This window comes from Durio zibethinus, chromosome 23 (genome assembly GCF_047325235.1).
Source record: "Durio zibethinus cultivar Kanyao isolate XHJ-2024 chromosome 23, ASM4732523v1, whole genome shotgun sequence".
Lineage (NCBI taxonomy): Eukaryota > Viridiplantae > Streptophyta > Magnoliopsida > Malvales > Malvaceae > Durio > Durio zibethinus.
Genome location: NC_143184.1, coordinates 9,539,564 through 9,566,623, shown reverse-complemented (window position 1 = coordinate 9,566,623; position 27,060 = coordinate 9,539,564). Strand labels below are relative to the sequence as shown.

Here is a 27,060-nt window from a genome sequence, read left to right as displayed (position 1 = left end):
AATTATTCTCAAATTTTATTTTATTTATATTTTTTTATTTAATCATGCAAAATACTAAGAAAAAACAAACACATAAATAATAAAATACAAAAAAACAAAACATCTCAATTGGAGTGATTGAAGCAGCTCGACTTGAGGCATAAAAAGCAACTCAAAGGCATAGTTTAGAGGACGCTACTCGACTCGGCTCAGCTGAAGGGTTGACTGGAATGTGGGTCAACCAAAAGCAGGTTACGCTCGTATCAGGTCGGTTCGGATAGAAACGCGCGAATCCTGAGGGTTTCTTAATGCCAAAACGACATCATTTTAACATGGTATATAAGGCTGGTTTCTAACTTTTTCCTTAAACTTCTCCTTCTCCTTCTCTATCTTCCCTTTTCTTTTCTCTTTCTTTTTCTCTAGAACCAGATGAACTCCAGTTGAATCTCTGCTGGATTCTAAAAAATGTTGTCGAAATCTAGGTTGATTCATCAAAAGTTCATCGAAAAATTCAGTCCGTGCTAGAATTTGTGCCAGATTCTGAAAAACTTGTCGAAAAGTTCAACCGGCACCAAAAAACTTATCGAGAAATTCAACTAGCATCAAAAAATTTCGTCAAATTTCAAAAAAAGAAAAATAAAACTCCAAAAAATTCTCCTTTCTCTCTGCTTGCTATGTTTCTATTTTTTTTTTCCTCTCTGTGTGTGTTTTCTATGTGTTCAAGCCCATATTTATAAGCATTGATCAGAAAAGTTTCTAATCAATGCTGATTCTTTCTTTAACTGAGATTCAAGAATATCAATCCTTAAGTGTAATTCCAACTCTACCAACCCTCAGATTCATGGCAAAAAAATTTTTTATATAATTTTAATTATTTTCTCTTAAAATAATAATTATAAAAAGATAAATAATTAAAATAAAATTCAGAATAACAAATAACAAATAAACCAATAAAAATTAGGCCAATTTGCCCCCTTTAAACCATGTCCAATTAATTCGGGTCTAGACCAAATTAAATGCCTGTAATGTTCAATAAGTATTTTATTTATTAAATTTTAATATACATATTGAAACATATGTCAATACTAATTTTGTTTGCAAAAATTAAATATTTTACGAAACAGAATGTATGATAAGTTACATATCAATCATTACTAAAATTTATTGAATTTAATATTTTTCATTAAAAATTTCATATATATATATATATATATATAAAATAAATTCTCTTTCCTTTTAAATTGTCATTTGATGAAATTGACATGTTAAAATTAATAATTGCTAAGTATTTAGGTAATTGTTATGACATGGCATTAAGTTCTCTGTTCAAATCCAACTCTCTCTCTCTCTCTCTCTCTGAATCTCTTCAATGCATGAACTAAAATCTGAGGATTACAATATATAATTTAATTTAATTAATTTTTTATAATTATTTTTAAAAAATAATTTTTAAATTTAATATTTATAATTTTTTTATTCACAAATTGTGATCTCTTACATGAAAAAAAAAACTAATTATCTTCTCATACTTTTCATTGAAAACATAATTTTTGTCTCATAAATATTATCTTATTTTATTTTAATTTAAATTTAAACTTTAACTTAATTATTTGAAATATTTGGTTAAATTAAATTCTAACAAATATATATTACAAAGTTATTTTATTATTTCTTCAAATTTTAATTAATGATAATTTATAAAAATAAAGCTTCACTAAAAAAAAAAATCAGATGCGGATAATTTCCAAGTGTAAGCAAATTTAGGATTTTATAAAACCAACAAAAGGGATTGCCGAATGTACCAAATTGATAAGAAGAAACCAAAGTCAATTAAAAAAAAAAGGCCCCTCCGAAGGACATACGTGTAAATGCTTAGTTTGGTCGCCAACACGGAGATTTATATGTCGTCATGACATAATGGAAACGAGTGGAAAATACCTAGGAGTTGGCAGCCATCCTCCAGACGGTGCAGGCCGCGGACTGCCATTCCCAAAGACAAAACTTTGCTTTCTACGAAACCTCCAATTCCCCCCCTCCCCTTCTGCTCTTCTGCTATATATATGCTCTTCTTCTTCTTCTTCTTCTTCAGACATATATTTCTTCCTATAGATATTAATTTCTTCTCAGTTCTTGAAACCATATCTTTATTTCCTGCTTATTCAAATCAAATTCAAAGATGAGCCAAAACCAACAGCAGCAGATCAGTCAACCGCCAGGTTTGTACTCTTCTTCACATTGATCTTTCGGTTTTTATTTTTATCCATACTACTAATTATTTTAGCCTCACCATCTAAGTAGATTGAAAATTTTCATTATGGTTTCTCAATTATTTAAAAAACTAGCAAGTAAAATGGTTTGCTTGTTGAATGGTTCAGTTTCATACCCACCACCATCCAAGGCACCAGGACCCTATGCGGCTGCACCGCCAGCTGGTTACCCGATGAGCAAAGACGACGGTCAGCAGTATTCCCAGAACCCTGTTGCAGTCGAAACCAAGTCCAGAGGTGATGGATTCTGGAAGGGATGGTAAGTCTTTCTAATTAGTACATACTAAAATCTTTTTTTTTTTCTTCCCTTTGTGAAATTGTGACCAATTATTACGAGTAAATTCTGATAAAATGTTTGGTATTTGTTTGCCTTTTTCAGTTGTGCTGCCCTGTGCTGCTGTTGTCTTCTGGATGCATGCTTTTGAAGATCTATACTGTTTTATTCGTTAGAGTTTATTATTTCATTGTTTATACATACATTTAGTTTGATTGTTTGATTTTCGTACAGCGAGAATTATAGGGTTTCTTTTTTATTATTTGTATAAATGGGGATGATCAGACTTTTAGGTTTATGATCTCCACACGTACTTGTGTTTGAATAAATTATTATTCATTTTTCTCTAGGACGGCTGTTTGTTTCCAAGTTTGATTTTTTAGATAATTTTATATTCTCAGGCTTTTTTTTTTTTTAACCATAATGTATTCCAGATGTCTTTTATGATATCTCTGCAATAATTGAAGGCATGAATACTAGCAAGCATTATATATTACTACTACTGCTTAAATATTAAAAAAACCCCTGAACTTTTTATTTTTTGAGATAAATTTTTATGTTTTAATTTATTCAAATAAATCTTATTTGTATATAAATAAATTATTTTTTCAAACAAAATGTTGAATGTCGTTACATCCGATGACAGTTGGCACCTTGTTGTGCGAAGTTGACGTACCATGATCTGTGGCTAATGTTATTAAAAAGTTAGAAAAATTTTATTTTATTTTAAGAAAAAAGAAAAAATCTATTTTAATTTTTTTCAAAAATGTTTTTTTTTTTCTTTTTTCAATTTTGGACCACATCCAAGTGTTGTCAGTTTTCATATTGACAAAAAACTCTAATTGGCATTAACGATAGTATAAATTAATTTTCTATTTAAAATAAAATTTTATTTATATTAAAATCATTACTCTTAACTAACTTCTCTTCTTTGTTATAACCAAAATAATAACAAAAGAAAACTCCACTCTTCTTCCACGACCAAGAAGTGACGTAATATATATATACACGTATAAAATTTACCCTTTTAAAGTAGCATATTCCTAAATATCCCCAAATATTAAAAAATTAAAAATTAAAATTTTTTTTCATGAACACTTTAGAAAAAAATTTCTTCTAAATATTTTTTTTATCGATAAAATTAATAAATTTATAAATAATTTTTTATATTATAACTGTGATACCAAAAAAAAACTTTGGATTCATCACTGATGTACATACCATTACTTCTACTACATTTCATCCTAATTCAAAGCACTTGAATTATGTTTAATATATAAGCAAATAAATAAGATAGAATAATAATTATTTTATATTATATTAGATTTATAATTAAAGAAAGAAATAATATTATAAGAGAGGTTAATAATTCTTTTAGTATAAAGTGTTTCAATTCTTTAAAGTAGAATAAATTATTTTTAATTCATAAGATTGAACTTAAATATCTTATTATTTTTTAAAAAATTATATTAAATTTTAAATATAAATAATTTTGATTAATAAATAAATTATTTTATTTTAATCTTTATATACATCAAATATAAAATAAAATAATATTATTTAATATAATATTATTTTATTCATCTTATTATAATTTTTATATTAAACACATCTTTAATATTTATGAATAATTCAACAAACAAATTATACAACAGATTAAAATATAGACATGACACATGGAGGGAATAACCACAAAGATAAAAGTATTGACACATGTCTATATGTTCAATAATTATTTTATTTATTAATTTTTAATATCTATAACTTACGATAAAAATTATCCCCAATTGAAGTTTAAACATGTCTTAAACAAAAATGAAGGGTTAAATTTGAGAAGAAAGCATATTTTGAAGCTATCAACACAGCATATGGCTAACATCTGTCTAATGAAAACTGAAAACAAACACTAAGCTTGAGAATGACAAAAGACGGAGTGAGAGGTTTTGAGACTCGCAAACATCGTTCACTTCTCTACTTTTTTTCTCTATCTCTTATTAGATTGCAGGAAAAAATGGGTGGATCTGCTCTATTCTGTCATTTTTCAGCAGCTTTATGTGCGAATCTTCAAGAAACAATAACAGTTAACTCTCCTGCAGGAGCTAAAGATAGATCAGTAACAGATGGGCTCATAAAACCCACTTAAAATTTGGTAGAAGAAGATTTATCCTCGCATGAACAAACATTACCGCCACAATCGTAATTCCTCTTGCTTCTGATACTGGTAGGACCTCCTCTGTATCTGTGGTTTTTCTGATTTCGAATTATTGTTAATTTGTAACCGTACTTTGAATTAAAATTTTCATAGTTTACTTTATGACCTTTAATCCCAATTTAATTTGTGCTTTGCTCCTCTCCTCATTCATGCGATTTGTTTTAATCCTTTACGCAAGATTGTAAAAAGAACTTTGCTTCTCCTGGAGTTTGAAGCTCACTGACAAGGCGAGTCTCTACCTTGCATGTTCCTTTTTCTTTCTTTTTTTTTTCAATTTCTCTTTAATTGTTTTAACAAAGGTTAGCAAACTCCATTTTTGTCGTTGAAGAACTCTGGTAAGTTTATAAAATTTTTATCTTTGTCTTTTTTTTTTCTCCTTTTTACATTATTTAAAATTGTAAATTTCTTTTGGTGATAGTAATTATTATTTTTTAAGGTGACTGGTTTTAGATTATGCAAGGCTTAATCACAGCACTATTTCGTTTTTCAATTATTTGAAACCAGAAACTGGTATTCCAAGGTGGAGTCGTGTTTGCTTAAATGCTTCTAAGGTATTAAAAAAATCTTTTTGTTATTTTTTTTTAGTTTAAAAGGTGGGTTTTCTTTCATAAATAATCTAATTTGGAATTTTGTCAGATTGTGAAGGAATTGTCCGAAGACACCAAAGCACAAAAATTGGCTTTTCAACATTGGATTGAAGCTATAATTTAACAATTATGGTATTCTAGTTTTTCTGATTTTCCATTTGAAATTGATTTTATTAGTGATAGAAAATTTTGTAAGGTGATTCATATTTTTGTTTTTAAATGTTCGTTTTAGTTGGGTTATGAGATCCGCTCTACTATTGTCCATGAGCAAATGCTTCAAACCTTGAAAGATATCTTTGCAGTGAAGATTGTTCCGGAGGCCAAGGTATGCATGTTATACACTTTTCAAATGTGAAAAGGAAGGCCTCTAACATTTGTTATATGTTGTGCTTTCTTATCAACTCATAGACTGGAATAAGTACACTGAATATTCTTGGATTTTAACTTTGTTTATGGAATCGCTGATAATCAACTGTCCAACTCCATTGCAGTTGTGTAAGAAAAAGGTCGATATTGTTACTATATTACTTTCAAATAGTTAAAACTATATTTTTTTTAAATACTAAGAGAAAATTTTTTAAGTAAATAAAAGAAAACCAAGAGAGAAGAAAATGATGTATTATAGTTATAATCATACTTAACTTGGATTCAAATAAATATGAGATGTGGGAGAAGTGAAAAAGGAAGAAAATTAGAAAATGCTTTGGCTTTGGTCAGAGAGAGATTTCTTGTTTGGATATTTCAAAAATAAGTGTGGAAAACAATGAAAAATACTTTTTATTAAAAAAAAAAGTAAATTATTGCTAAACAAAATTTCCATTTTGCAAATTATTTTGTATATAATTTAATTTATCATAATTATAAGAATAATTAATAAGTCGAATCTAATGTATATATATTTTTTATAGAAATTAAAAAAATATTGTAATAAAATTGATTTATATAAATCCCGTCCTTTGATCTTTGTAAAAGAAAATTCAACAAAAAATTGCTTATTATTAGGCATGTCCAATTGATTTTGTGTACAAAATATATGAAGTGAATTTTTAAATTAATGTAGTTTCTTTTGTAAGTCTTAATGCAATAATTAATGTCAATATATTCATTCAAATAATTTAAAGATAAATGCATAGTTAAGGGAATAAAAAATAAAGTGTATTATTTTCAAAATAAAATCAAGTGTGTCAATGTATAAAGATGAAAATTGGAAGTAGGAAAATAAAATTAGTAGTAAATTTTACCTACCAATTAGTGTAAAAGGTAGGTTAATCTATATAATTAATGGTTTTAGTTTGATTAAAGGCCAATTTGAATTTCATTCCATTTAAGAGGGATTTTTGTATTTAATTAGATTCGATAGTTTGTATATTTTTATCATATAAAATATTTAAATATTTGGGTAGACACCCTATTTCGTCTTAGGTTATTTGTGTGTTGGGATTGGTTTATTATTTTATTTATTTATTTTTGCTTTTATTATTATTATAGAAATATATAAAAAAAAAAGATAAGCAAGGATAAAATTGTGCGTTTATTATTAAATCCTAAAAATCTACTATTTTTTTAAATCAAAATTCAAATTAAAGGTGATAAGATACTTGGTTTTTTGAATTGAAATCCTACCTTAATCGTGTTATATAAACTTTTTTTCAAAGGTGAAAAATACAAAGAAAAACTTAATAATTACTAGTAGCTCCATCACCTTTTTTGTTTTTTTCTCTACCATACTTCTATCGTCATCATAAACACCACAGAAGTCTTTAATCTACCACAACATTGCCAAAAAATTCATCTAGCCATAGCCACCAAGCCATCCATTATGCATGGTTATCATTTCCAACCATAACCTTTAACCACCCCAATCCACAACACATTTTCTCCAACAATCAAAATAGCACATATAAACAAAGAAAAAATCACATAAAAGAGTTTTGCAAAAAACACAGGCTTAGAGAAAACGACTGACCAAAAATCTATCACCATCAAACTGCCTAATCCTACCACCATTGAAATCGCCATCATTAACAACTCACATTCATTACCATAAAATCACAACTATCTCACACCATTTTCAAACCTACCATTCTAAAACATTGCACAATAAATGCACAAAATCCAGCAAGTCAAAAAACCTAGCTTTAAACAACATACAAGCTCAATTTTTTTGGTCTTTTATTTATATTTTACCCTATTTATTTATTTTCCATCTTATGAAATTTATCCTTTTTTATTTGTAAATGTAGGATAAGTACAAAGAAGTGAAAAAAAAAATGAAGAATTAAAAATAAAGGAAGAAGAATACAAAAAAAAATTGAAAATAAAGGAAGAAGAATAACCGTCTAACATAAAATTTTTGAATAATGTATTGAAAAAGAAAGAAAAAATGAAGAATACAAGTCTGAGATAAAATCTTTGAATAAGCTCATTTCTAAGGTAATAAACCAATCATTTCCTTTTCTATTTAATCTGTTTTTCTCCTTTCAAACTTTTGCTTTGGGTTATGCAAATTAAGTTCAATGCTCAAGCAGATAATCAATGATGAATCCAACCTAGTCAGTATTACTTTTCTAGCACTAAATCTTACAACCTTTTGTTGTTGACCTTTCTAGTTATTCACCCTGTCGCTTGAAATTCAACCCAAATTGTTGTGCCTTTTTCCTTTCTTAAATACTTGCCATAGAGCTTGGGTAGGATTGTTCGATTCTCCTTGTTACCTTATCCTTTTTTCATATACTCAAAGATCTTAAAGCCTTCCAGTTGTTTATAATCTAAGTAAATTTATTGCTAGATAACAATAGTTAAAAAGATAAGTATGAAATAAACCCAAATCAAGCTGATACACCTTTTCTACCAAAATAGAAAACTTAAAATTAATGCTAACTAGGTAGCAAATACCCGGTATGCTGGTAAAAGAAGTTGGCATGCTACTGGTGTGCAGTAAATAAAGTTTGACTAAAAACGAATGGTAATCACTTCCTCTATATTGAACAAAATCACTTGCTAAGTTGATTAGTCAACTTGATTATATTTTCCCAAAAGTCAAAGTATCAAATGAAATCTTATAAATGATCACTTTAAGCCTTTCAAATTAAAGTACCCTACCATTGGAGTGGTAGAAAAGACCAAGTCATAATACATTTGTGCTATTACTACTGGACAAAAGGTATTACCTTATAAATAAGTTTGCAAATTGGTTAAGGGGGAAAAGTATATAACATCCTATATTCCAACAAATTGTCTATTTATTGTAAAAAACAACATAGGATTACTGACCTACTTTCAACCTACTGTTTCATTAACTAATCCTCTGTTTAATTGACTTTTACTCTGAAACTAGCCCACACATGCACTTGACTTTTAGAATACCACATAAAGTTGCCTCCAAACAGATTAACACCTTTGAGGAACAACTCATAACTCATTATTTATCATTATAGCTTAAAATATCCAACATCAGTGCTAATTATTCATATTCCACAGTCTTTGATAAAACAGACATTTATTTCACCATAATATATAGTTGCAAGAATAATAGCATGTAATTCTTCTATCTTTTGGAGTTTTTAAATTAATGGTATGTGCTATTACTATTGATGTTTCTCCTAATTTGCAAGGGCATAATGCGAAAAACTCTCAATTCAATAAACCAAACAATGACAATGATGTATGGTACTTCAATTTCATTGCTTTTTGTACTGTTTTATGTATTATTGGATGGTGATGTGATTCTTTTCAAAATTATTGTTTTAGTTGAACATTTTAGATTTCGAGTTGCCGAAAGACCTCGATAAATATCATTTTGCAAACCTTTTTTTTAATACATTTTGCAAACATGAAAATATAGGAAAATAGTAAAAAAATCTAAAATAAAAAGAAACAAAAACAACAAATCCAAATATTATATGTCTATTAAGACTATCTTTTTCTCTCATTAATTAGTACATTTTTATTTTTTCAATCCAAAGACTTTTAACTTTTAAGTGATTATATTCACATAAACATAAAGAAATTAAAATTAGGAAATAAGTAGGTTAAATAATTAAATAAGAAAAATAAAACATGCAAGCAATTTGGAAGTCTACATGAGAGTAAAATGATATATAGAATGTTAAGTTCCTAAAAGCATCCATTTTTCTATTAATTTTCTTCAAAATTGACAGTGACCAACAATGTTATAATTGAACAATAGGCAAATTATTTAAGAGATCATAAGTGATTTATTTGTAGTTTCACAATTGATTTCTCAAAAGAAAATTTGAAATAAGGCTTCATGATTATGTGTTTTGCATGGTTGATTCTAGTCATATTTTACTGTTTGTTTTTATTCATTAATATTGGGGTTGGTGATGGCCTCATTAATATTGTGTTTGTATGCTTGGGAGGTTTCTTGTATATTATTGCCATAAATGAAAAATATTTACTAAATAGGACTATAAAAGTGATTGATTTGTTACTTGTAAGTAACTTATTAGGGTTTTCTTATAAAGTTTAAACTTTAAACTCTAATAAAGATGTCTATTAGATCTTCATCTCTAAACTTTCTAATTAAACTATTGAACATGTTTTGTTTCTATGTGAATAAACTAGGCTGGTAATGTTCAGGGTGTATGTTGTTTATAACATTAATAGACATCAGACTACTATATTAGATGTATGGATTAAGGAAATTCTGGCTATGTCAGGTGCCACTGCTATGGAGCAAGTATTTGTATCCATAGCTTTCTTTTTCTGGCTAACATGAAAAGAGAGGTGTAATGCTATGGTTAGTAAAAATAGGCCAAATGTATTGGTTACCATTTCCAAGATAAGGAGGCTGTGGTCGAATTCATTGTTTTAAATGGAAAATATAGTAATTTGAGTTTCAGGAAGAAAATGAAGGATATATTAGGATGGTATAAACCTATTGTCGAATTCATTATTTTAAATGAAAAATATAGTAATCAGAGTTTCAGGAAGAGAATGAAGGATATATCAGGATGGTATAAAACTGAGGAGGGACAGGTCAAAGTGAATTGTGATGGGACCTATGGTTATTGATATAAAATACGTAAGGATAAAGGCTATTGTCAGAGACTCAAATGGAGCAATGATAAGAGGCAGCCTAGCAGGTGTGAAAGAGTAATGGTTAATTCATGTATAGAAGCATATGCTTGGTCACTTAACTAGAAAATGAGTCACATTGGCAAAAGAAGAAGGGTGCAGGAAAGTTGTAATTGAAACAGATTTTGAAGTTTACATAAAAGTTGTTGTGGAAGTAAGGTTTACCTAACTGGATACTTAAAACAGTGGTTAATGAAATTGAACTACTAAGAGCAGAATTGGAAGCAAGTAAAGCTAGCTAGGTACAAAGAAAGGTTAATATGGCTATTGATTGGTTTACGAACCAAGCTAAATAGGGGATGTGTCTTTCAAGGTGGGTAAATTTACCTCCAACCTCCCTTGTATTCAACCTCTAGAAGGATGGGCTACCTGCACCTTATTGAAATAGTTCAGATTGCTTTAGGTCTCAAGAGCCATTGTTTTGGTCTACAGATAGTTTTAAGAAACTTTTTTAAGTATTGTAAGGATCTTTTGTTTTCTAATAAAATGTTTGTTTCATGGAAAAAAAAATCTTCCAAAAAAAACATATTATATCAGATTTTTTTAATCTTTTGATATAGACTACCATATACATGATCACTCTATGTCTAAAAGTTCTCTTAATTTTTTCTATTTCAAGTAATTCTCTCTCTTTAGCAAGCCTTGAACCTCATTATCCATCAATTCTACTTTAAATTCCCAAATCTCAACCCCAAACTTGTCAAGGCTAAAACCGCGAAAACATTGAAGTATTGAATATTATTTTATAGATGAGATTGCCAATTTATATGTGTTAGAGAAAAAATTAGTTTCTAATGATGAGAAGTGATTTCAAGTTGAGAATGGCTCTTGGAAGAAGATTTTATTGGTTGATTCAGTTTTCATGGATTATTTTATGGATATGAAACGGTTAGAATGATGTCTGTTTTCTGGTGTAATTTGAGAAATGTTTTGAGAATAATGAATTGATCATATAAAGTGATAGGAAAAAAAGTTTGCATATCAATTAAAATCCTAGTAAATTAGTTTGATGCAAATCCTAGGACTAGGAAAGAGTTTGTGGTAACAGTTGAAATTTGGGTGGAATATTGAATTGGTGAAATAGCATTGGGAAAGGTTAAACGAGCATTTTTGGCATGGAAAGTGAAAAAGATTATCCTTGTAAGGGGACAAAATTTGAGATTCTATCTAAAAGGTCTTGGGTTTGAAACTTATGATGGGCATCATAAGATTTAAGAGATAGAAAAGGCTAGTTCCTATTGTGTATTTCAAAATCCTTAAAATTGGAAGTAGGAAAATAAAATTAGTAGTAAATTTTACCTACCAATTAATGTAAAAGGTAGGTTAATCTATATAATTAATGGTCTTAGTTTAATTAAAGGCCAGTTTGAATTTCATTCCATTTAAGAGGGATTTTTGTATTTAATTAGATTCGATAGTTTGTATATTTTTATCATATAAAATATTTAAATATTTGGGTAGACTCCCTATTTCGTCTTCGGCTATTTATGCATTGGGACTAGTTTATTATTTTATTTATTTATTTTTACTTTTATTATTATGATAGAAATATAAAAAAAAAAAGATAAAGCAAGGATAAAACTGTGTTTATTATTAAATCCTAAAAATCCAAAGTTTTTTAAAATCAAATTTCAAATTAAAGGTGATAAGATACTTGGTTTTTTGAATTGAAATCCTATCTTAATCGTGTTATATAAACTTTTTTTCAAAGGTGACAAATATAAAGAAAAATTTAATAATTACTATCAGCTCCATCACCATTTTTGTTCTTTTCTCTACCATACTTCTATCATTATCATAAACACCATATGAGTCTTTAATCTACCACAACATTGCCAAAAAATTCATCTAGTCATAGCTACCAAGCCATCCATTATGTATGGTTATCATTTCCAACCATAACCTTTAACCACCCTAATCCACAACGCATTTTCTCCAACAATCAAAATAGCACATATAAACAAAGAAAATATCACATAAAAGAGTTTTGCAAAAAACACAGTCTTAGAGAAAATGACTGACCAAAAATCCATCACCATTAAACTACCTAATCCTACACCATTGAAATTGCGATCATTGACAACTCATATTCATTACCATAAAATCACAACTATCTCACACCACTTCTAAACCTACCATTCTAAAACATTGCACAATAAATGCACAAAATCAAGCAAGTCAAAAAATCTAGCTTTAAACAACATACACGCCCAATCTTTTTGGTTTTTTGTTTATATTTTACCGTATTTATTTATTTTCCATCTTGTGAAATTTCTCCTTTTTTATTTGTAAATGTAGGATAAGTACAAAGAAATGCAAAAAAAATGAAGAATTGAAAATAAAAGAAGAATAATACAAAAAAAAATTAAAAATGAAGGAAAAAGAATACCGGTCTGACATAAAATTTTTGAATGATGAATTGAAAAAGAAAGAAAAAAATGAGGAAGAATACAAGTCTGAGATAAAATCTTTGAATAAGCTACTTTCAAAGGCAATAAACCAATCCTCTCCCTTTCTATTTCATATGTTTTTCTCCTTTCGAACTTTTGCTTTGGGCTGTGCAAATTAAGTTCAATGCTCAAGCAGATAATCAGTGATGAATCCAACCTAGTCAGCATTAATTTTTTAGCACTAAATCTTGCAACCTTTTGTTGCTGACCTTTCTAGTTATTCACCCTGTCTCTTAAAATTCAACCCAAATTGTTGTGCCTTTTTCCTTTCCTAAATAATTGCCATAGAGCTTAGGTAGGATTGTCTGATTCTCCTTGTTACCTTATCCTCTTTTCATATACTCAAAGATCCTAAAACTTTCCAGTTGTTTATAATCTAAGCAAATTTATTACTAGATAACAATAGTTAAAAAGATAGGTATGAGATAAACCTAAATAAAGCTGATACACTTTTTCTACCAAAATAAAAAACTCAAAATTAATGCTAACTAGGTAGCAAGTACCCGGTATGCTGGTAAAAGAAGTTGGCATGCTACTGGTGTGCGGTAAATAAAGTTTGACTAAAATCGAATGGTAATCACTTCTTTCATATTGAACAAAATCACTTGCTAAGTTGATTAATCAACTTGATTCTATTTGCCCAAAAGTCAAAGTATTAAATGAAATCCTATAAATGATCACTTTGAGCCTTTCATGTTAAAGCACCCTACCATTGGAGTGGTAGAACAGACCAAGTCATAATACATTTGTGCCGTTACTACTGGACAAAAGGTAGCAAATTGGTTAAGTGGGAAAGGTATATAACATCCTATATTCCAACAAATTGTCTATTTATTGTAAAAAATAGTATAAGATTACTAACCTACTTTCAACCTACTGTTTCATTAACTAATCTTCTGTTCAATTGACTTTTACTCTGAAACTAGCCCACACATGCACTTGACTTTTAGAATACCACATAAAGTTGCCTCCAGATAGATTAACTCCTTTGAGGAACAACTCATAACTCATGATTTATCATTATAGCTTAAAATATCCAACATCAGTGTTAATTATTCATATTCCACAGTCTTTGATAAAATTGACATTTATTTCACCATAATATATAGTTGCAAGAATAATAGCATGTAATTCTTCTATCTTTTGGAGTTTTTAAATTAATGGTATGTGCTATTACTATTGATGTTTCTCCTAATTTGCAAGGTCATAATGCGAAAAACTCTCAATTTAATAAACCAAGCAATGATAATGATGTATGGTACTTCAATTTGATTACTTTTTATACTGTTTTACGTATTATTGGATGGTGATGTGATTCTTTTCAAAATTATTGTTTTAGTTAAACATTTTAGATTTCGAGTTGCCGAAAGACCTCGGTAAGTATCATTTTGCAAACCTTTTTTTAATACATTTTGCAAACATGAAAATATAGGAAAATAGTAAGCAAATCTAAAATAGAAAGAAACAAAAACAACAAATCCAAATATTATATGTCTATTAAGACTATCTTTTTCTCTCATTAATTAGTACATTTTTATTTTTTCAATCCAAAGACTTTTAACTTTTAAGTGATTGTATTTACATAAACATAAAGAAATTAAAATTAGGAAATAAGTAGGTTAAATAATTAAATAAGAAAAATAAAACATGCAAGCAATTTGGAAGTCTACATGAGAGTAAAATGATATACAGTAAGTTCCTAAAAACTTTCTTTTTCCTATTAATTGTCTTCTTCAAAATTGATAGTGACCAGCAATGTTGTAATTGAACAATAGGCAAATTATTTGAGAGATCTATAAGTGATATATTTATAGTTTCACAATTGATTTCTCAATAGAAAAAATGAAATGAGACTTCATGATTATGTGTTTTGCTTGGTTGATTCTAGTTATATTTTACTGTTTGTTTTTATTCATTAATATTGGGGTTGGTGATAGCCTCATTCATCTTGTGTTTGTATCCTTAGGAGGTTTCTTGTATATTCTTGCCATAAATGAAAAATATTTACTAAATAGGACTATAAAAGTGATTGATTTGTTACTTTCGAGTAACTTATTAGGGTTTTCTTATAGAGTTTAAACTTTAAACTCTAATAAAGATGTTTATAAGATCTTCATCTCTAAACTTTCTAATTAAACTATTGAACATGTTTTGTTTCTATGTGAATAGACTAGGCTGGTAATGTTCAGGGTGTATGTTGTTTATAACATTAATAGACATCAGATTACTGCATTGGATGTATGGATTAAGAAAATTCTGGCTATGTCAAGTGCCACTGCTATGGAGCAAGTATTTGTATCCATAGCTTTCTTTTTCTGGCTAACATGAAAGGAAAGGTGTAATGCTATGGTTAGTAAAAATAGGCCAAACGTATTGGTTACCATTTCCAAGATAAGAAAGTTGTGGTCAAATTCATTGTTTTAAATGGAAAATATAGTAATCAGAGTTTCAGGAAGAGAATGAAGGATATATTAGGATGGTATAAACCTGTGGCCGAATTCATTGCTTTAAATAGAAAATATAGTAATCAGAGTTTCAGGAAGAGAATGAAGGATATATCAAGATGGTATAAACCTGAGGAGGGATAGGTCAAGGTGAATTGTGATAAGACCTATGGTTATTGATATAAAATACACAGGGATTAAGGCTATTGCCAGAGACTCAAGTGGAGCAATGATAAGAGATAGCTTGGCAGGTGTGAAAGAGTAATGGTTAATTCATGTATAAAAGCATAGGCTTGGGCATTTAGCTAGAAAGAGAGTCACATTGGCAAAAGAAGAACGGTACAAAAAAGTTGTAATTGAAACAGATTTTGAAGTTTACATAAAAGTTGGTATGGAAGCAAGGTTTACCTAACTGGATATTTAAACCAATGGTTAATGAAATTGAACTATTAAGAGCAAAATTGGAAGCAAGTAAAGCTAGCTAGGTATAAATAAAGGTTAATATGGCTATTGATTGGTTTGCAAACCAAGCTAAATAGGGGATGTGTCTTTCAAAGTGGGTAAATTTACCTCCAACCTCCCTCGTATTCCTCGTATTCGTCCTCTATAAGGATGGGCTACTTGCACCTTATTGAAATAGTTCATATTGCTTTAGGTCTTAGGAGCCATTGTTTTGGTCTGAAGATGGTTCTAAGAAACTTTTTTTAGTATTGTAAGGTTCTTTTGTTTTCTAATAAATTGCTTGTTTCATGGCCAAAAAAAAAATCTTCCAAAAAAAATGTATTATATCATATTTTTTTAATTTTCTGATATAGGCTACCATATACATGATCACTCTATGTCTAAAAGTTCTCTTAATTTTTTCTATTTTAAGTAATTCTCTCTCTTTAGCAAGCCTTGAACCTCATTATCCATCAATTCTACTTTAAATTCCCAAATCTCAACCCCAAACTTGTCAAGGCTAAAATCGTAAAAAAAATTAAAGTATTGAATATTATTTTACAGATGAGATTGCAAATTTATATGTGTTGGAGAAAAAATTAGTCTCTAATGATGAGAAGTGATTTCAAGTTAAGAATGGCTCTTGGAAGAGGATTTTATTGGTTGATTCAGTTTTCATGGATTATTTTATGGATATGGAACGGTTAGAATGATGTCTGTTTTCTGGTGTAATTTGAGAAATGTTTTGAGAATAATGAATTGATCATATAAAGTGATAAGAAAAAACGTTTGCCTATCAATTAAAATCCTAGTAAATTAGTTTGATGCAAATCCTAGGAAAAAGTTTGTGGTAATAATTGAAATTTTGGTGGAATATTGAATTGGTGAAATGGCATTGGGAAACGTTAAACGAGCATTTTTTGGCATGGAAAGTGAAAAAGATTATCTTGTAAGGGGATAAAATTTGAGATTCTATCTAGAAGGTCTTGGGTTTGAAACTTGTGATGGGCATCATAAGATTTATGAGATAGAAAAGGCTAGTTTCTATTGTGTATTTCAAAATCCTTATGTACCAACTCCTAGAAAAGATATACTTTTACATAGAATATGTGATTGTGCGCTGTAACTTATTTCAAAAGGAAAAAAAATATAATGTGGTATATTTCATATTTATCTATTTTATAAGTAGGGATGATATTTAAACTATTTCTTATAACTAAATATTAGTATTTTTTTGCTTTAATAATTCAGAATAATGGATATTATAGATTATTCATTTATATAGCATTAAGGTTGTAAACGAGTTGAACATGAACAAATGAATATATGTCTATGTTTTGTTCATTTCTTTTTAGAGATGTTCGGACTCAGTCGTGTTTCGTTAAAAAATTGCTCTATTCATTCAAGCTTGGTTCATTTAAATGACAAGATATTCATGTTCATTTCATATTCGATATTCGAGTACTTTATTCCAAACACAATTATAGGTTTTCTAACTTCTCTCCAAAATCTAATTAGTGTTAAGAATTTTCATATAAAGTTTTGATGTTTTAATTTTTATTTAAAAAAATGTTGTGCATGCGAAAGGCCTCAATGCCAAGGCACTAGCGTGCAAGAGGCCCTTGCACTCAAGCACCAACGTGAGGAGGCCTCTATGTGACATGCCCATTATCATTTTTCCCAAAACTGATTTATTAGAGTATGTAGCACCAATACATATGCTCAGCGACTTTTCCTTTTCTATTCAATATGGGATTGAAACACTTTGTTTACTTTTTCAGAGTGCTTGATGTGATATTCTCTCGCACTCAATCTCATGACATCCTTGTTGCAGCTGCCACTTTATTAAATGACAAATTGATCACCTTGCCTACTCTCGTTGAGGCATTTGGCATAGTGTCAAATGAGTTAAAAGTGGGCTTTGATATCACTTGTCACATAATCATTATCTTTTCCTCACAAAATTAGCTTATTCGAATGTACAACACCAATGCCTATATGCCCAAGAACTTTCATTTCTCTATCTGATACGAGATTGAAGCATTTTGCCTACTCTTTTGAAGTGATTGGTATAACACATGCATTTAGGCACGCTATTAAAAAAATTTCTTTACCAATTTCATCACGTATCTCTTAATTTTTAGGAAACACTCTCATTATATATTATGTTTAACAATTGTCCTATTGTTTTACAAAAACACTCCCATTGATTGTTTCAACAATTCTCCTATTTTTTACAAAAACACTCTCTATTATTTATTTCATCGAACACTTTTTCTATTTTTTAGAAAAACACTCTTATTACTTGTTATTTTTTACAATTCTCTTATTTTTTAGGAAAATACTCCTATTACTTCTGTTTTGTATGAAAATTTTATTTTTTAAAGAAACACTCTTATTATTTGTTTCATTTGACAGCTCTCCTATTTTTTGGAAAAATACTCCTATTACTTGTTACGTTCGACAATTCTTCTATTTTTTTTAAGAAATACTCTAATTACTTGTTCAGTTTGACAAGAAAACTCCTTTTGTTTTATTTTTTTGTGTACCATTGCTTCTTACAATTCTTTTATTTTTATTGGTTTTTTCTTCTTAAAAAATTTTAATACTTTTCAGATCCTAGACAAAGTTCTACTATATTGCTATTGAAATATTAACTTTTTAACACAAGTTTCACTTTATTGTTTATTTATTTACTTGCATAACAAAAAAGTCTAAGAATTTTATCACTTAGATAAACTTTATATTGTTATTACATCCAAAATAATTTTTGAATTTTAATTTACATTCAAATAAATTTTTAAATTTTAATTTGTATTCAAATAAACCTTTAAATTTGTATTTAAATAAACTTTTACTATAAATCAATATTTTATTTGAAATAAGGATTTATTTAGATACTAATCAAATAATAAAGGTTGGTTTAGGTATATTAAAAAATAAAAATTTATTTTTAAAAAATAAAATAATTTAAAAGGTTTTTTTTAGTATTTTAGCCTTTATTTATTCACAATCATTCTTTAAAAAAAAAAAGTTAATCACACAATCTTGCGCACAAAGAATGTCCCACGCGCATAGCATTCCTGTGCGCTAGGAACGCCCTACGCCCAAGAGGCTTTGTTTCAAACTGCTTATGTCTTTTCATGTACTAAAATAAAATTGAAACAAGTAAACTTGCGCCAGCAGACAAAAGAAAAAGGCTAGGCAAGCCTGAATAAAAAAAAAGTGCCCTCATAGTTTGTCTTGTCTTTTCCTATTATAAATATAATTTTGTCTTTTCCTAGTCTTTTTGTTTCTGTCAATGTATGTTTCTGTTACATGCATATGATTGTTAATTTTTGTTTAATTTTATTCCCATTTTTTTAGATTGGTTCAATGTCAGGGAAAACATTGGTCAATTGTTTTTCTTCAGTTAAAACAAGAAACCTTCATCAATTCTCACCAATCTTTGTCAAATGCATTAGCTGACTTTTTGTTCTCTTTAGGACAAAATCATTCCTTCAAATAACCATGTCTTCTTCTATTTTGTGACCTGAATTTCTTCATAAAAATTTTTTATATTAACAATTCTCATGCAGGGGGTAATAAGCCTACTTGTGCATGAAATATGCTCGCGCGCAAGTCATAAAATATATATATAATTTTTTACGCTACATATCTTGCAAAAAAAAAATTAATTTCATTATAACTTATATTCTTTTGGTAAAAAAGACAAATTATTCATCTTTTAATTATAAAAATAAGTATATTTTATTTATTTATTTTCATATATTTTATTTTTACTCTTTCATTTAATTACTACATGAAGCAAAATATAGATATTTGATTTTGATTACTAATAATTTATTTTTTAAAATTTTTTAAAATTATTAAAATTGAGATTAAGTCAAAATAAGTAACAAGGTTGTTTCATGAAATAGTTTTTCATGGAATAACTCTTTTATGGCTTAGTACCTTCACGAAAAAGCTATTCATGAAAAAATTGTTCATGGAATGAATGTTCACAAAACAGCTGTTAACAAAATAACTCTTTCATGGAACACCATCTTCATAGAATAGTTGTTCATGAAACAACTCCTTTAACGAACATAAATAGCACTTTTACTGAAAGTTTTTTCACTAAAAGTTGTTTCATTGAAATTATTGTAGAAAAAACGTTTTACTAAATATTACTTCACCAAAAAGAAAAAAGTGGAAATAACCTAGACTATGGCAAGGTTGTTGGGTTCAAAGAAAAGTGAAGAACGAAAAGTGGGGAGGAAGAGTCTCCAAGTCCCTCGATTTTTCTTCTGATTCCTTTTTACTCTTCTCATTTTTTGTTAACCTCAATTATTTTCTATTTTAGACTAAAAATAGTAAGCCTTAATAATGACATATCAATAATTTTGACTAACAATAGTAAAGAGATAATGACCTGACAACTTAATTTATTATTTAGCAGATACATATTAGCCTTTTTGGCAGAAATGTTAACCGGTATACAATTCTTAACTTATTGTCTTATTTATTCATCTCGTTGATTGTCTAGATTTATAGCTTATTCATCTTCTGGATTACAAGATGCTAGTGAAGTTGTTCTTAACTTGTTTCACTGTGTCTATCCTTTTTTATACTGAAATAGTAAAGAAAATAAGTAATCCAAATCTTCCATTCTAGATAGTTTCTCTAGAAATTCGACTTCTTCAGTTTCTGGCTTTGGATTATTTTCATTATAAAATTTTTTTTGCAAAAATCCTTTTACCATCTATAGTGTTAGCTTTTTAGGTGAGATAGTGATCCAAGATAAGGTGAATTGGATTTCTCTAAATTCTTCATAAATAATGATTTCAATATAGTTGAATAAAAATTAAAACAATAAGCATTTTTGATGAAAATATAATGTAAATAATAACAATTAATGAACCTAAAATCAAATATAAACAATAATAAATTGTAAGGAGATAAGGATAGAGAAATCAAACACAATAATTTATAAAGGTTCGGTCATTATCCACAAGGCACGTACGTCCTCTCTTTTTGATTATCCACACCAAGGCTTCAATCCACTATTCTTGAATTGAAAATACAACTTATCTTTTTCTTTCTAAGGCTTAAGATAGAAACCTTTACCCTTTGTAGTATTTTACTCAATCTCACTACAAAGCTCTCAAGAGAATATCTCACCTCTTGTTAACTTTCGCCGTTGTATATCAAAGATAATTTTGCAAATAATAGAACAACATCTCTAAGGCTAAATGTTTGCTAAGTTTAAGTACAAGAAAATGATAAATGAACAATAAATGTAATTTGGATACAATAAATACAAAGATATAGATTTAAAGCTCTAAATACAAGAAAATATGGCTTGTTGGCTCTTACTCTCTTAATGTATCAACCTTCTTAGTATATTGGAATACCCAATTTGTAGAGAAATTGAAGAAATAGCCATTGAAAGTGTTTGAAAGAAGAAAATAGCCATTGGAAGCATGAAAAAATAGCCGTTTGAGTGATCTTGCCCAGACTCAATCGATCCCTTCCCTTAGGGGATCGATTGGTTCACTTTTGAAAGCCAATTTTGCCTTTGAAAATGCCTACCCGATCGATCCCTTTATGTAAGGGATCGATTGGTTAAGGGCGTGATCGATCCCCTACATAGGGTGATCGATCCCTTATTGCCATTTCAATAGAAAATTTGTTCTTAGGTAAAAAAGCAATCGATCCCTTCCCTTAAAAAATCGATCCTATCCAAGCTGGATGATTGTTTCTCATTTTGTACTCTACTCACTAATTTAATCATAACTTTAGTTATAAAAATCCAAATCACAAACCATTTGAAGATTTAGAAACCAGACTTCAAGGGCTTTCTATCCATAAAAAATTTATCACCTAATTCTTTGTGTATAAATTATAGTGAATTTTCAAATCAATACCTTATGTAGTTTTTAGACAACTACAAAGTGTCTAGTAAAAATTCAAAATCTTTTCTTAGAAAATTTGGATTTTGATTTTGTTTAATCCATTAGAAAGTAAACTCAAAGAACTTTCCAACCATGAAAAATTCAAATATTAAAACTTTGTTATTTAATACAAAAAAATAAAATAAGTTTCATGTTGGAAAACTTTGTTCTTGTAAAACAACTTTCTTAAGTTAATCTATTTCTCAAAACCAATATTATCAAAATTGTATTAAGTCCAAAATGAATGAGTTCACTTTAAAAACAATAATTGGACTTTCATATAAGCCTAAATAAATAATCTTTAAAGATAGATTTGGTTTGAGAAATATGAAAATAAAGAAAGGTTCATTTACACTTTGAAAAACATATTATTTATTTAGTACCAAAATATAAAACTTAAGAATATATACTAAATAAATCTTTTTCAAAATCTTGATCAAACTTATTTAGCGTAATATTTTGTCATTTCAAAATAAGAATCAATTCAAGGCTAACTTGCAATGGCAATCATATAAAAAGTCTTGTGACTTTGGTGGGATTTCTTTCAGCAATTATTTTACTTTTTCTATCATGGTGATTCCAGCTTAAAAACTGTATAAACTTGCTCTATTAAATTGTGAAAGAGTAAATTTTATATTTTTTTCAGCTTCATTCTATGCTAATAAATCTAGTCCAATCCCTCGATTCCTCTTCTGATTCCTTTTTGTTCTTCCCCTTTCCATTAGCCTCAATTATTTTCTCTTTTTGACTAAAAATAGTAAGCCTTAATAATGACATATTAATAATTTTAACTAACAATAGTAAAAAGATAGATAACTTAATTTATTAATTAGCAGATACATATTAGCCTTTTTGGCAAAAGTGTTACTTGGTATACTATTCTTGACTTTTTATCTTCTTTATCCATTTTGTTGATTCTTAGATTTATAACTTTTTCATCTTTTGAATTAAAAGATACTGGTGAAGTTGTTCTTGAATTGTTCCATTGTTCTTATCATTCTTTATACTAGAGTAATAAAGAAAAAGAGTAATCTAGATCTTTCATTTTAAATAGTTTCTCTAGAAGTTCGATCGTTTCAATTTTTAGCTCTGGATTATTTTCATCATAAAATTTTTTTCACAAAAATCCTTTTACCATTTGTAGTAGCATCCTTTTACCATCTGTAGTACCAGTGATATAAGGAGTCTGTGAATTTAGTGAAATTTCATTCAACAATTGTTTTACTTTTTCTATCATGATGATTTCAGCTTAAAAACTGTATAAACTTGTTCTATTAAATTACAAAAAAGCAAATTTTATATTTTCTTTAGCTTTATCACGTGCTAATAAATCTAGTCCATAAAGTATTTTTTGAACTTCTCAAATTTAATGGAGTAAGTTTATACAATTTCCAAATTAAAATTACCATGATAGAAAAAGCAAAACAATTGTTGAATGAAATCCGACCAATTTCACAAACTCTTTATATCACCACTACTACAAATGGTAAAAAGATTTTTGTAAAAAAATTTTATGATGAAAATAATCCAGAGCTAGAAACTAAAGCGGTCAAATTTCTAGAGAAACTATATAGAATGAAAGATCTAGATTACCCTCTTTCTTTACTACAATATCAAAAAAGATAAGAATAGTGGAATAAGTAAAAATAACTTCACCAACATCTTTTAATCCAAAAGATAAAGAAGCTATAAATCTAGACAATCAACAAAATGGATAAAGAAGACAACAAGTTAAAAATTATATACCAGTCAACACTTTTACCAAAAAGGCTAAAATGTGTCTGTTAAATAATAAATTAAGTTGTCAAGTCATTATCTTTTTACGATTGTTAGTCAAAATTATTGATATGTCATTATTAAGGCTTGTTATTTTTAGTCAAAAAAGAAATAATTAAGGCTAATGGAGAGAGAAAAAATAAAAAAAAAATCAGAAGAGGAATCAAAGGACTTGCAAACTCCTTTTTCCCACTTTCTCTTTCGTCACTTTTCTTTCTTCGCTATTAGGATGCTCCATATAGCTTGGCTTAGTAGATCAAATATAGAAATAGCTAAAAGATCTTCTCTTAACCTTTTTTTAAAGTATGAGTGCTTTTCATTTTTTTCTCCTTCGGAACAAATAATGGATTTTTATGTTCACTATTCACTCTCACAAAGAGTTAAACCCTTATTAGATAAAGCATTAGTACCTTTTATAATTGTTAATTTTACCATTATTTCTATTCAATACTCAATATATGTAACTCTTATTCTTAGAATCGATATAAAAGTTCTCACAACTCATTAAGGAGACTTTTAGAGACATTGGCAAATTCACTTAACACTCTTTTAAATTCTCTATTCCCAAATCCATTTCTTTTCTGCTTTGCTTTGCTTCACCGCCTACCACCATCAGCCTTGCTTCATCGCCTACCACTATCTATTGTTGCACTCAATAATTTAGGGTCTACTTCAGTCTTCCTCTCTTTCGTCTTTAGACACATCCATTTTAGTTAATTACAATGCTTCCTCTTTTCACCCAAGAATCTATTTTACGCCTACATCTTGTATTTAACTTCTTAATCTAATAGTAGACCTATTTTCATCTCCAGTTTTGAACTAAGAAAACTAGTTGATATTTGATAGTAAACCCCTTTTCATTTTTAGTTTTGAGCTAAAAAATCTAGTTGATATGGAGTCCACTACTAAGTAATTATAACCTCATGAACCACATAAATAAGATGATTAAGGAAAAATGATATAAATAAAAGGTTTTTATTTGATGCACTATCAGTTTATAAATTTTATATACCATCAGTGAATCGAATAATGTCATTTCCTTAATGAAATAAATCAAATAATACCATCTTATTAATGAGTAAGTTTTTTTAAAAAAATTTAATATTTTGGATATTTATTTTAAGGTCGAATATTTACTTCCTAATGAGGTGATATTATCTGATTTACTAATAGTGTATAGAGCTTATATACTGATAGTGCATCAAATATAAACTCATAAAAAAATCTTATTTGAGTTAATTTAAAAAAAAAAAAAACCTTACTTTTGTTCTCAAGGGACTTTGTTTGATAAGTACAATCCAATATACTCACCATAGTCATTTAAATATAATGTACAATTTTATGGATAAATTCCATATATTCCAATGGTAATTATGCCTGTATTAGATAATAAAGAAAAGTCTAAAGAAATATTTGAGATTTGGAATAAAAAAAAATGTTATGGAGTTTTTTAGATTTTAACTAGATTTGTCTCCTTCAAATAGGTGTTCAGGAGGGTTGTTTTTCTTTTTTGTGAAGAAAGTTTGATTAAAAACTAATTACGGTAGTACAAGACTGTGGGGTTCAATCTAGTTTTGATTGTGTTACTTCCAATCTCTTTGTGATTTATCAGCAAGAAGAGTTTTCTGGTGTGAAATTTTGGATCTGGAGGGTGAGTTCGCAGCAATTGGTGTGTTGAAGGTGATTTTTAAGTTGAAAAAAAGAATGTTTGCCTTCCTACATGGAGTAAAAGAAGCAAATTAGACAGGGTCATGGTTTTGGCAAAATGGTTAGCCTGCTAGCAAGACCTATGTCATAGAAGTTTGTAAAGATCGGTGATAGGTTGCTATGCCATAAAGGATTTAAAGAGGAATGAGGATCTCTTGAAGTGAATTTTGAGGATAGCTACTACTTATAAGTTATGTTAAGCAAGTTGAAATATTTCTTGAGCAATGAAATAGATCATATATTGCTAATTGCTTTGATGTAGTTATTGTTTCTCATGAAGAGAAGGTGAAAGTGTTTTGATATTATTGGCATTAAATGGTATCTCTTTTCCAAGGAGTTAATGAATGAAAAGAAGTTATCCAATAGATTATAGGTTCTTAGAAACTGAGAGTCCTTACAGATGAGGAAAGGTGATAAAATATAAGCTTTTTCCTAGGGAAGACTGTTCTTTGAGGTTGTGGAGTAGGCATATTCTTTAGTAAAGTCTGGTGTTTGTAAGAGCTAATATGTTTATGGCATGGTGGTGAATTACGGTTTTCTTTTAGCTCATTGGTCTTATTGGTGATAGTTTCTTTGTTGTCATTTAAGTAATTTAGGTCTTTTGGTCTTTTTTCCCTTAGCTTTCTTTTTAATTTGTTCATTCAGGTCTTAACGTCTTGTTGCATCAGAGGATAAGGGGGTTTGAGTTTTGTCTTTTAAATGTGTCCCCCTGCTTTTCCTTTCTATATATGTGTCTTGATGTATCAATTTTGAGTTTTTTATTTATTGTGGTATTGGGAGATTTATTTTTGCTCTCTCTATTTACACCGGTTGTTTTAAATTCAATGAATTATACTTGGCTTAGGAAAAGGAAAGAAAAAGTAAGGTATAGAAAATGTTCTCTAATGTTTTCAAGTGAATATAACTGTCAAATTGATATTGTATTTAATAGTACAATGAAAATAATTATGGATGATATGAACTTTCTTTTTTTACAATTATTTTTTGCATCAACCATATGGCTTCTACTATATGTTGACTTGCTGGTTGTTGGGAATAATGGAAGGTTCTTTTTTAGAAGAGTTTTTTGGTGATTCCGTGAATGTCAATGGCTTTAAGGTACTAAAGAAGAATGCCCCCATGATCCAAGAGATATTCAACAAGCACCCTAACATTGCATTGGGCCTTCGAGTTCACTTCCTAACATCAATAAATGTCTTCATGAACACATTAGCTATAGTCTGTAAAACTGCAACAAAAGAAGAGGTCACTTGGGAGGAAATTGAGCTTATGGAGAAGGGCATTATAGTTTTGGAGCTTGCAGGTTTTGAGATTTCATGGCTTAAGCTCGTGGTGGTACAGCATCGGGAAGAGATTGAAAGGAACGAAAAAATTGGAAGTATGGAGGCTCAGCTAAAGGTTCTAAAGGAAAAGCAAAACAAGCTTATAGAAGAGCGCAAGTCCAAAAGACAAACATCTATCCGAGAACTTTTCTCCAAGTGATTGTATGCCATATGCCCTTAAATTACAAACTTAAACTTGATTTCTATGTTTTGTTACTTTTATATTACGCGGCTAATGGACTGATTCTATTTAAACATACATAAATAGAGACATACACTTATATGTATACATACGTAATGGACTGATTCTATTTAAACATACATACATATAGACATGCACTTATATGTACACATACGTGTATTCTATGTATTTATTTGAGTTTGAAGATTGTGCATACGGCTTTTGTTTTGGCTAAGCAGTGTGAAACCATTATCTTATTTCCACTCTTCCAAGTATGTATTTGTGTTTGATGATTGAATGTAGGGCTGCTTTTTTTTGCCAAGGAGTGTTATTATTATCTTATTTTTGCACTCCTCTCCCTTTTTCTCTTGTTTTTATATTACA

The 27,060-nt window shown here is 28.6% G+C and overlaps 2 protein-coding genes across 4 annotated transcripts; both read left to right on the top strand.

The window, feature by feature from the left end:
• Positions 1-1,904: 1,904 nt before the first annotated feature.
• On the top strand, positions 1,905-2,869 carry LOC111313549 (protein CYSTEINE-RICH TRANSMEMBRANE MODULE 9-like). Its single transcript, XM_022914229.2, has 3 exons — positions 1,905-2,195; positions 2,355-2,505; positions 2,626-2,869. Exons 1-3 carry the CDS (start codon positions 2,156-2,158, stop codon positions 2,669-2,671), a joined length of 237 nt encoding a protein of 78 aa, XP_022769964.1. The 5' UTR covers positions 1,905-2,155; the 3' UTR covers positions 2,672-2,869.
• A 1,105-nt stretch (positions 2,870-3,974) lies between these two features.
• LOC111313548 (MATH domain and coiled-coil domain-containing protein At3g58340-like) lies at positions 3,975-26,890 on the top strand. 3 transcript variants are annotated; one of them, XM_089752325.1, is made up of 6 exons: positions 3,975-4,741; positions 4,922-4,959; positions 5,237-5,283; positions 5,369-5,451; positions 5,552-5,644; positions 26,272-26,890. In XM_089752325.1, the coding sequence occupies exons 4-6, from the start codon at positions 5,449-5,451 to the stop codon at positions 26,653-26,655; spliced, it is 480 nt and encodes a 159-aa protein (XP_089608451.1). In that variant the 5' UTR covers positions 3,975-4,741; positions 4,922-4,959; positions 5,237-5,283; positions 5,369-5,448; the 3' UTR covers positions 26,656-26,890. The 3 variants fall into 3 exon arrangements, with proteins under 3 accessions (XP_089608451.1, XP_089608450.1, XP_089608449.1); XM_089752324.1 differs by having other exon boundaries at positions 4,911-4,959; XM_089752323.1 differs by having other exon boundaries at positions 3,979-4,460; positions 4,617-4,741; positions 4,911-5,283.
• The last annotated feature ends 170 nt before the right edge of the window (positions 26,891-27,060 follow it).

What these genes read in the sequence shown, in the direction of transcription:
- LOC111313549 (XM_022914229.2), top strand. Translation starts at nt 2,156, where the DNA reads ATGAGCCAAAACCAACAGCAGCAGATCAGTCAACCGCCAG. An exon ending in GCAGATCAGTCAACCGCCAG is followed by an intron (nt 2,196 to 2,354) that starts GTTTGTACTCTT and finishes TGAATGGTTCAG; the next exon opens with TTTCATACCCACCACCATCC. An exon ending in GATGGATTCTGGAAGGGATG is followed by an intron (nt 2,506 to 2,625) that starts GTAAGTCTTTCT and finishes TGCCTTTTTCAG; the next exon opens with TTGTGCTGCCCTGTGCTGCT.
- LOC111313548 (XM_089752325.1), top strand. An exon ending in AGATTGTTCCGGAGGCCAAG is followed by an intron (nt 5,645 to 26,271) that starts GTATGCATGTTA and finishes AATGGCTTTAAG; the next exon opens with GTACTAAAGAAGAATGCCCC.